This window comes from Aegilops tauschii, chromosome 4 (genome assembly GCF_002575655.3).
Source record: "Aegilops tauschii subsp. strangulata cultivar AL8/78 chromosome 4, Aet v6.0, whole genome shotgun sequence".
Classification (NCBI taxonomy): Eukaryota; Viridiplantae; Streptophyta; class Magnoliopsida; order Poales; family Poaceae; genus Aegilops; species Aegilops tauschii.
In genome coordinates, this window is record NC_053038.3 from 64688221 (window position 1) to 64699758 (window position 11538).

At 48.9% G+C, this 11538-nt stretch overlaps 1 protein-coding gene and 1 long non-coding RNA gene across 2 annotated transcripts; one reads left to right on the forward strand and one right to left on the reverse strand.

Moving 5' to 3' along the window:
- Positions 1-235: 235 nt before the first annotated feature.
- On the reverse strand, positions 236-2596 carry LOC109755388 (uncharacterized). Its single transcript, XR_005753632.3, has 4 exons — positions 2287-2596; positions 2126-2182; positions 1434-1531; positions 236-894 (listed from the first exon to the last, which is right to left on the reverse strand). It is a non-coding gene; the product is annotated as an uncharacterized lncRNA (long non-coding RNA).
- A 3037-nt stretch (positions 2597-5633) lies between these two features.
- LOC109755387 (uncharacterized) lies at positions 5634-8646 on the forward strand. The gene is made up of 13 exons (XM_045227548.1): positions 5634-5861; positions 5978-6115; positions 6233-6314; positions 6400-6476; positions 6584-6737; positions 6874-6929; positions 6984-7121; positions 7275-7366; positions 7461-7527; positions 7606-7687; positions 7780-7871; positions 7965-8108; positions 8198-8646. The coding sequence occupies exons 1-13, from the start codon at positions 5634-5636 to the stop codon at positions 8342-8344; spliced, it is 1497 nt and encodes a 498-aa protein (XP_045083483.1). The 3' UTR covers positions 8345-8646.
- Positions 8647-11538: the final 2892 nt, after the last annotated feature.

Sequence of the window (11538 nt, forward strand, 5' to 3'; positions counted from 1 at the left end):
TGCAACGCATAAACTAGGGTTTAAGCTTCTGTCACTCTAGCAACCCATCATCTACTTATTACTTCCCAATGCCTTCCTCTAGGCCCAAACAATGGTGAAGTGTCATGTAGTCGACGTTCACATAATACCACTAAAGGATAGACAACATACATCTCATCAAAATATCGAACGAATACCAAATTCACATGACTACTAATAGCAAGACTTCTCCCATGTCCTCAGGAACAAACATAACTACTCACAAAGCATATTCATGTTCATAATCATAGGGGTATTAATATGCATAATGGATCTGAACATATGATCTTTCACCAAATAAACCAACTAGCATCAACTACAAGGAGTAATCAACACTACTAGCAACCTACAGGTACCAATCCCAGACTTAGAGACAAGAATTGGATACAAGAGATGAACTAGGGTTTGAGAGGAGATGGTGCTGGTGAAGATGTTGATGAAGATTGAACCCCTCCCGATGAGAGGATTGTTGGTGATGACGATGGCGATGATTTCTCCCTCCCAGAGGGAAGTTTCCCCGGCAGAACAGCTCCGCCCGAGCCCTAGATTGGTTCCGCCAAGGTTCTGCCTCGTGGCGGCGGAGTCTCGTCCCGAAAGCTTGCTTATCATTTTTTCTCAGACGAAAGACTTCATATAGCAGATGATGGGCACCGGAGGGCCACCAGGGGGCCCACGAGGCAGGGGGCGCCCCCCCACCCTTGTGGCCAGGGTGTGGGCCCCCTCTGGTATTTCCTTCACTCAGTATTTTTTATTATTTCCAAAAATAACTTCCGTGGAGTTTCAGGACTTTTGGAGTTGTGCAGAATAGGTCTCTAATATTTGCTCATTTTCCAGCCCAGAATTCCAGCTGTCGGCATTCTCCCTCTTTATGTAAACCTTGTAAAATAAGAGAGAATAGGCATAAGTATTGTGACATAATGTATAATAACAGTCCATAATGCAATAAATATTGATATAAAAGCATGATGCAAAATGGACGTATCAGTGCCTCACGAGCAACCTGCTCGTACGCTTCCACACAACCCAGACACGCAGGACGCCAAAAAAAACTCCATGCCATCACCAGAACACCATCCCCAGGAAGCTGAATCTCTACCCCAGCAATGACATCGCCATTCCCATCGACCTCACACAGATAGCTAAGAGGTGGAAGCTCATAGTGGGCTACCACAGCCTCTAGAATAGGCACAACAAAATGTACTACAGCAGGCATCCTGAGCATGTGAAGCAACGATAGAATCACATGCAGTTCGAGGGCGATCAGTAAAAGCCGCCGTAAGGAACAATCATCAATAAGTAATAGTAAAGAAAGACACGAAACGACACAACGCACGTAACACACATGGTTAGAACCAAGCAGGAGACCAACTTTTAAAGGAGTACAACAAAGGAAAGGGTAGGGAACCAGATGGAACCTTGGTAAGATGAAAGACAAGGCTCGGGGCATCAGGTGAACCAAACTGCAGCAGGCCTTCCACGAACCGGGAGCGAGGATATCAGCGGAAAGCAGGACCTACAGCACATGGAAAAGCAAACAAAACGTAAGCAAACGCGTTTTAACCCATGGACTCACCTCTGACAGAGCAAGCTTTGGCAATACATTCAAACATAGCAGGCCCTAGACCAAACAAACAGGAAGAAGGAAGGCAAAGAAGGATGACAACCGCAACACCTACATGTGTAGGAAGAGTAGACAAAAATTTAATGAACAAGAACAAGCTCCACTCAAACAAATAGAAGCATCTAATCAGATGCACGGGAGTATTAAAGGCTGGACAGGTCAGGAACAAACATAAATAGAATTCACCTGTGGCAGAGCCCATGCCCATACAAACCTAGACAAAAACAATACGGCAAGCGAAGGAGTCTTAAACTAACCGAGGCAATGCCTAAACCTAGCGACCGGAGCAACGACAGAAGAGAAACATATGCAAGATCACCTCCTATAACCACCACACATCTGTAAAATCACCTCCTGAAAGCATCACACAGCAGATCTAACACTCATTCATGCTGCAGAAAACAAAGAAGCGGTCCCAGCCCGTCAGAAACCTAGTCACGCATTTCATCGAGCAGATCATAAGCAGGGGAGCAGGCAAGACCTCACCTCACAAAGAAGGATTAAGCAGACGCACAAGCAGAGAGCAAACCAGACGCAACAGCCCTGCAAACAAGAAGAAAGGAGAGGGGACAAGCAAGAACAAGTCAGCAAAGATCAATCTACGACGGGAGCAGCGGGAAATCAACCAAATAAAACAAGAACCTCACCCTAGCCAAACGCAACAGCAGCAGCGCGAGGAGCCATGACGGAACAACCGGATGAGGGCGAGACAAGCAGACGAGGAGCGACAATGGCGAGCGGATGAGGGTGAGACGAGGAGATGCAGGCGGGGGAAGTGGGATGAGACGGGAGGCACAGAGGAAGAGACGAGCACAAGGAGACCACTCATCCGGAACCGAAACAGGCGCTGTAACTCCTAGAGAAACCTAGAGAGAAACACAACTCGCTCGGCGGTTGGGACCAAGGACAGAAAGGGGCCACCTGCAGCGTGACGAGGTCAAGCCAGCCCGCGTAGCAGCACGCAGAGGACGAGTAACCTCTTTTACCCAGCGGGCCGAAGCGAGCCGCCCACGTAAACAAGAAAGACCAGAAAGCCGCGCTCCCACGAGACCGACAGATGAGGCCAGCTGCGGCTAAAGCGGAGGCGCCGCCGCTGGGTGCAAACGAGGGAGGTAAAGAACGACCTGCCAGCCCGCCAAAGCCGCGCTGCCAACCCACGATCGCTGCCAACCCACGAACGGCGCGCTGCCAGCCCACGGTAAAATACACATGCACGGACACCTCGTCTCGCTGCAATGCTGGCCCGCGCGTAAGGCTGGGCCATGCGTCAGCAGCTCTAGCCTGGTCACGCGGCGTACAGGAAAACGAGCGATCGGATGTTTACCACGGCGATTAAAAGGACGCTGGCGTCGGCCAGCGAGGCACATCGAGCGAGCCGGATGAATTTGAACCAGCGATGGCGCTAGAACCGCAGGTTGGGTAGCTTGATTTATATGTTCAATACACTACGTAGGAAGTCGACGCCCCGCGGCCGGGTGCTACGAAAATGGCGTTTCCCTCTATGTGCTACAGTCATTAACCACAAGGTCCACAACATCTGATAATTTTTTCTTTTTGAGAATATCTGATAATTATTTGGAGTATGCGTAGTGGAGACGTCCGGTGTAACCCAGCCGCATGTATAATTCGAGCACTAGTCTTTATCCAAGTGGAACAACATCCTTCAGCGACACGCCCTAAAACAATATAAGAACATATACATGGCGGTATCCAAACGGAGCCGGCCGGCGACGCATGTCCTCTTCCATACGGACTGATTCTCCGATACGCACCTCTGCAATATTGAATTGTGAATTAGTATGAATCATTGAGAGAAAAGATGGTAGATGATACAGCGTTTGCACCTATTAATTAATGTTTAAACATGGAAATCACGTCATTTTTTTGACGAAAAAGCAGCTAGGCGCTGATTTCCATTGATGAAGAAGGTAGAGATCTTTCGCAAAAAAAGAAAGAAGAAGAAGAAAAAGAAGAACGTAGAGATCAAGCGTTCTGAAGAAAAAATAAAAAAACAGCATGGCGCCGGCAACCACGCCTATGCTGTTACACTGGCCGATCTGAAGAGAGTGATGTCAAATTTCATTTTTGGACAATGCTTATCGAAAAAGGATTTCCCCACGCTTTGTATTTCAAAGCAAACCACCATAGTACACATCGCAATGCTGCGGCGAGCAGCACAACAAGCTCAAAGAAAAAGAAAAAGAAATAAATGCCAACAGCGGCAGCTCGACAAAGCGCGGAAGACCCGCGACCGTTGCGCCCTCCGGAAACAAACCACCACAGCCCGAGGCTCCGATCTACCGCGAACTAAGCAGCACCTCCAAGAAGGGATGCGACGCTGACGACGCTGTTGCCCGGACAAGTCCTAGAGTTTCCCCCAGTACGCGGAGGGATGTGGGGGATAGCTACTCCCGACACCCTCCAAGAAGGGATAGTAGCACCCGCCGGTGTCACCGCATCGGAGCCGGACGAACCGGCAAGGATTTCTCCCGCAAGCCAAACCCCACCGGCCAATCGGAGCCGACCAGCCAAACCACCGCCCAACCCTGCGCCATCACGGTTGCGCCGCCGCCAACGCCGTCTCGCTACGAGCACCACCACGAGGCCAAGAAGACTGGAGAGAAGATCCAAGCGACGGGAGCAGCAGCACCAAGGCCGAGCGGGAGGGAACCACCTCCACCGTCGTCGTGCGGGAGGCCCGCGCCTCCGGCACCGTCGCGGTAGCCGTCCGGACACGGCAGCGGGGCATACCAGGGAAATGGGCCTGCTAAGCCCCGCCGGCCACGCTACAGCAGGCTGGCGTCGACGCTGCCAGCTCCCCGCTGATCATCGCCGCTCGCCACCGCTTCCTGAGGACCACGCCAACGCCACGCCTGTCGCCGGCCCGCCCTGGCCAAGATGGGGCCCGAAGGGCCCAGATCTGGGCCGGGCGGGCGCCGCCGCCCAAAGCTCGCCCCTGCCCGCGACAGGAAACCCCGCCGCCGCGCAGGACCGCCGCTGCCTGAAGACACCGCCCGGAGCGCTCCGTCCCGCGCTGAAGAAACCCTAGATGGGGAAGGGCCGGGGGCCGCCGCCGCCAATGTCGCCCGGGCCAGGCCCACGGCGGGCGACGGCGACGGCGGCAGGGGGGAGGAGGAGAGAGGGAGAGGGCTCGCGGGGAAGGAGGGGAGGCGCGGCCGGCCGCCCGTGGGGGCGGCGCGGTCGCGGACGAGAGAGAGGACTATCTTGGACAATGCTTCTCTCCTTGAAATGTATGTATGTTCTGAAACAACTCGTCATTATTAATGTAAATAAATTATACTCCCATATTTCTTAGTTCAAGATCCCTCTTACTAACTGGAATAAAAGAATTAGTAGATCTGTTCCGTCCAAAATGGGAATGGGCGCTAGGGTTATGAACTTATAATCATGAAATCGACTCGATCATCAGATTATAAGTTCATTCCATACCGAACCAGACCGTGCACATTCGTTTTCCGATCGCATAAAAAGTCATGAGATCAAAAAAGAAAGAGCGTTTTTGACACTAATGTAGAATAAAAAATGCTCTTATATTATGGGACAGAGGGAACAAAAAAAGTCAGTAGCAGTGGAGCACTTGTCAGCGTAGAACTTACCCTGATTAACAAATGTGCCATCATTGTTTATTTGTACAGCCCATAAAAAGGGTTATCAATCAAGGTCTTGACACATGGAAATCAGAGGACGTGAAGCCCCTGCTGAGCAAACAAGGAAAGCGACGAGCACGCACTCGTAGAAACACATGAACTTAATAAAATTAAAAATACCACAAGACGGCAACCCAACGCTGGTGCCAGTATATATTTAGCACCTAATTAACACATTTTTTTTGTGGCAGGACAGATTGACGGACAATTCTTATGATTGTGTAGCTGTATATAAAGTTCCACTCATCTGGTAAGATTCTAAGTAGTTCGGTGCCAATGCTTCAGCTTACTAGAACCTAATCTGGTGAGTTGTGCACACATTTACCATGGAGAAGGGGCAGGACATAGCGGCATCCGGCGGTGAGAAAGGCTCGGAGCAGCACGCCATTGATGTAGTTCCCGTGGAGGTGGAGCATGGCGACGGCAAGGGCGTCGTCCACGCCGGAGCCGGAGATGACACCGAGAAGGAGAGACTGGTCGTTGTTGAGGAGCCACAGAAGAAGAAGAGCACGAGGGTGGCAGCTCTTGATGCCTTCAGAGGGCTCACCATTGTGGTACTAGCTATGTTCCTCCGAATATGCACATATGATTACTTTTTCCCAATCGAATATGCTACGAAATGCTTACAAGCCACCATGCATATGAACTGCTGACAGTCTCTTGCGTGCAGCTGATGGTACTGGTGGACGATGCCGGCGGGGCTTACGAGCGGATGGACCACTCGCCGTGGAACGGTTGTACTCTGGCAGACTTTGTCATGCCCTTCTTCCTCTTCATCGTCGGTGTCGCGATCGCCTTTGCCATGAAGGTCAGTAAGCACTTCTCCGTGCTCATACTCTTGCAAATTTGGTAAACCCAACATTTTTGGTGGATATGTAGAATTTTTTTTCTTTTTGAAATGCTCATCAGGATGAGTATTTTGCAGAGGGTTCCAAACATGGGTGCCGCTGTGAAGAAGGTCAGCGTCAGAACACTGAAAATGCTCTTCTGGGGCCTGCTACTGCAAGGTACTTGAAGTTCGATGTGTAGAGTGTTTACACAATTCAGTTTGCACCCATGTTGCTTAATTGACAGTATTGAACTCGAATGTAGGTGGATACTCTCACGCTCCGGATGACCTTGCTTATGGAGTGGACATGAAGGTGATAAGATGGTGTGGCATCCTCCAGGTTCGGTTTATATTTACCAAACAAACAAACTTGTCGTTCATTTCATCATCCGTCTAGGTCTTAATCATAACATAGTTCTTTCCTTATATTTGACGATGGTTCATCAGAGGATAGCTTTGGTGTACTTCGTGGTTGCCCTCATAGAGGTGTTCACCATAAAGGTGCGGCCTGTCACCGTCCGTTCCGGTCCTTACGCCATCTTCCATGCCTACCAGTGGCAATGGTACAACAATGTTTCCCTGATACTTGTCTTGCTGCACTGTAAACTGCATATTCATAATTTTTCCTGTCTCTGATTATGATGGAAAATTCTTGTCATTTCTGACAATCGACAGGTTAGGCGGTTTCATTGTGTTCGTTGTATACATGGTCACGACGTTCTCGCTGTACGTTCCAGATTGGAGCTATGTGTACCATTTGGATGGCGATGTCAATGATGGGAAGCGGTTTACGGTACTTTGAGCTAACCTTTAGGATGCTATCCCTGTTGATTATTTCCGTATTTGATACAAGTACTTGTGTTTTCAGGTACAATGTGGTGTAAGGGGTCACCTGGACCCGGCTTGCAATGCAGTGGGTCATGTTGATAGGGTGGTCTGGGGGATTAATCATCTCTACTCGCAGCCCGTTTGGATCCGGACTAAGGTAGAACTGTAATCCTAATATGTTTAAATTTTATTGCACTGTTATGTATAAGTAGCTGCAAAAGTTTTCCTTACTAACTAAATGATATAATACTACACATTAAGCTAGAAAGTGCAAGTCTGACAATATGTGCACTGAAATTGCCATTTTCAGGATTGTACATTTAGCTCACCAGAATCAGGTCCTCTCCGTGCCGATGCTCCATCATGGTGTCTTGCGCCATTCGACCCAGAAGGATTGTTAAGGTTGGAGATCCAACATAGCTTACACTGAATTAATCTTAGTTATATAGTTTGCTTATTTCACCCATTCAAGTATTTTCCCTGTTTTATGTTTCAGTTCAATATCGTCGATCCTATCAGGAACAATTGGAATCCACTATGGCCATGTTCTAATCCATTTCAAGGTGATTATCCAAAACATTGTACCAGTACCATTTGGTTATGATAAAAGCAACTATGACACCAAAGTTTCTTAATATTAGACCCATAAGGAGAGACTGAAACACTGGCTTTCGATGGGCTTTTCACTCCTCTTGCTCGGCATTCTCCTTCACTTCACAAAAGGTGCTTGTCCTAACAGTCCATTTCCGACACTTGAACTAATCACTACAAACTGTGACCTCAGAATCTTTACATCCATCGCTCTTCTGCTGTAGCTATTCCAATCAATAAGCAACTCTACAGTATCAGTTACGTTTGCTTCACTGCCGGCGCGGCTGGAATAGTTCTTTCAGCTTTCTACATGCTGGTATGGTTTATCATAAGTACTTAGAGCATGAAACTGCTGCACTTCCATCAGCTCTTTCCCAATGATTTACTCATTTCATTGTCACAATGATAGATTGATGTCTGGGGCCTGAGAGTACCATTCTTGTTCCTCGAGTGGATCGGCATGAACGCCATGCTTGTGTACGTCCTAGCGGCACAGGGCATATTTGCAGCATTCGTGAACGGATGGTACTATGAGTCACAAGATAAAACCCTTGTAAGTAATGGGTGAAGGTTAACTTGGTGGTGACATTTGGAGCCTGTATTTGCATGGGCTTAATTTGTTTGTCTTGTTATTCTTGGCAGGTTAACTGGATCCAAAAGCATGTGTTTGTCAACGTCTGGCATTCAGAAAGGCTGGGAACTCTGCTGTATGTCATATTTGGAGAGATCCTCTTCTGGGGTGTTGTCTCTGGCATCTTGCACAAGCTGGGGATTTACTGGAAACTATGAGAGTTCTGGATGATAGCTGTGTACAATGATCTGTTACAGTAAATTATGTCATTCATTTCCATCCAACATTATTTTGTATGATTGATGTAAAAAATGTGATAAACGTCTTCTTCTATTGTCAAATTTGTTACTTCAATATATATTTTTGTTGATAAAAGTACTAAAATTTTCAAGTTCAGAACTTCGAGACTAGGGATACTCCTATTATAACAAAGCACCCGAACCGTTTAATGGCAGGATGGTCAGCCTGTTGGAACTAGAGGTTGACCGATGGCATTAGGTAAATAGTATAAGCTACGGTACCAAAAGTGTCCATAGAAAATGGATTTTTAAGGACAGTTGAAACTCTTAAGCTTATCCAGATGAGAGAATGCAGAGTTTGGAGAACATGGGCAAGTTGCCACTGTGCTCAGGGATCATGAGACAAGCCTGCCTGTCCGTCGTAGCTCCTCTATTCAGCCATATGCTTGAAATGAGCCTCCAGGGCTCCATCCATGCATACAGCCAAAGGCCGGCAGTGCCAAATTGGCAATAGAATCTAATCGTCTACGCACAATGTACACATATGCATTTTTGCTCTTATCCGCGACTCCAACTCCTCTGATCATTGGTGCACTTCACTTGTTTTCCAGAAGATACCAATGGAATTGGCACTGCCCCTGTGTTGGTTTTTACTGCCCGCTTTGGATTAGGAAGAAACAAACGAGAAGGCGGCAATCTCTGCTCTGCTCCCTTCTTGTCCTATTCCTGCTAATCATGCAAACTTTTGTTGTTCTTCTTTCTTCATTTTTCCTATTATGTCAAGTGCAATTCGTCTGTAAGAACAAGAAGGCTCTGTTGGCAGCTATCAAGACAAGATTGGCATAGGGCACAAAAGGTTCCCAATGTTGCCCGGTACCTAAGGTTCCAAGAAAATGGAACTTAATCATTATCGAAGTGCTGGCACCAGTTGTTTTGTGCTATTTCTCTAGTAAGTTGGGCCTTTTGTAACGTAGGATAGTGCACTAATCTTTAGTCTTCAGTAGTAAGGACTATTCATGCCAACGCATGCATGACGAACCGTTGGTTCAGACTCGATAAGGCCAACTCCAGCGCACGACCCTAAACGGACATCCTTTTTGGCCTGTTTTTGTCCGTTTGGGACGGCAATAGGGTCGCCCATGTCCGCTTGGAGCCGTTGTCGTGTCGGTGCGTCCAACGCGCGGCCGCACCTTAAATCATGTCCGGGGTGAACGTGATTAAAAAAAGCAAAAACTAAAAGAAATGCCTAAAAAAATAAAATAAACGCATACGTAAAAACATAAAAACATAATTAAACATCTCACGGCCCCATAACGGCCCGATTCCACGGTTCACATAGATTTAATTAACATAAAAAAGAAAAGAAAAGCGCCGCCCGCGCGCTCCTGCTGTGCCGTCGATGTCGTGCCCGTCGCTGTCTCCTCACGCGTCGTCGCCAGTGAAGTCGATGTAGGGCGGCGGCGTCCAGAGGTGGGCCGATCCCTGGAAGGTGGGAGGTGTTGGGAATCGTAGCATAATTTTAAAATTTTCCTACGTTCACCAAGATGCATCTATGGAGTGTACTAGCAACGAGGGGAAGGGAGTGCATCTACATACCCTTGTAGATCGCGAGCGGAAGCGTTCCAATGAACGTGGATGACGGAGTCGTACTCGCCGTGATCCAAATCACCGATGACCGAGTGCCGAACGGACGGCACCTCCGCGTTCAACACACGTACGGTGCAGCGACGTCTCCTCCTTCTTGATCCAGCAAGGGGGAAGGAGAGGTTGATGGAGATCCAGCAGCACGACGGCGTGGTGGTGGATGTAGCGGGTCTCGTGCAGGGCTTCGCCGAGCTTCTACGAGAGAGAGAGAGAGAGAGAGAGAGAGGTGTTGCAGGGGAGGAGGGAGGCGCCCAAGGCTGTTGTGTGCTGCCCTCCCTCCCCCCCTTTATATAGGCCCCCTGGGGGGGGGCGGCCCTGGAGATTAGATCCAAGGGGGGGGGCGGCAGCCAAGTGGGGGGGAAGGGGTGCCTTGCCCCCCAAGGCAAGGGGGAACTCCCCCCCCTAGGGTTCCCAACCCTAGGCGCATGGGGGGAGGCCCAAGGGGGGCGCCCCAGCCCACTAGGGGCTGGTTCCCTTCCACTTTCAGCCCACGGGGCCCTCCGGGACAGGTGGCCCCACCCGGTGGACCCCCGGGACCCTTCCGGTGGTCCCGGTACAATATCGATAACCCCCGAAACTTTCCCGGTGGCCGAAACTGGACTTCCTATATATAATTCTTCACCTCCGGACCATTCCGGAACCTCTCGTGACGTCCGGGATCTCATCCGGGACTCCGAACAACTTTCGGGTTTCCGCATACATATATCTCTACAACCCTAGCGTCACCGGACCTTAAGTGTGTAGACCCTACGGGTTCGGGAGACATGCAGACATGACCGAGACGCCTCTCCGGTCAATAACCAACAGCGGGATCTGGATACCCATGTTGGCTCCCACATGTTCCACGATGATCTCATCGGATGAACCACGGTGTCGAGGATTCAATCAATCCCGTATACAATTCCCTTTGTCAATGGTATGTTACTTGCCCGAGATTCGATCGTCGGTATCCCAATACCTTGTTCAATCTCGTTACCGGCAAGTCTCTTTACTCGTACCGCAATGCATGATCCCGTGACTAACGCCTTAGTCACATTGAGCTCATTATGATGATGCATTACCGAGTGGGCCCAGAGATACCTCTCCGTCATACGGAGTGACAAATCCCAGTCTCGATCCGTGCCAACCCAACAGACACTTTCGGAGATACCCGTAGTGCACCTTTATAGTCACCCAGTTACGTTGTGACGTTTGGCACACCCAAAGCACTCCTACGGTATCCGGGAGTTGCACGATCTCATGGTCTAAGGAAAAGATACTTGACATTGGAAAAACTCTAGCAAACGAAACTACACGATCTTTTATGCTATGCTTAGGATTGGGTCTTGTCCATCACATCATTCTCCTAATGATGTGATCCCGTTATCAATGACATCCAATGTCCATAGTCAGGAAACCGTGACTATCTGTTGATCAACGAGCTAGTCAACTAGAGGCTTACTAGGGACAGGTTGTGGTCTATGTATTCACACATGTATCACGATTTCCGGACAATACAATTATAGCATGAATAATAGACAATTACCATG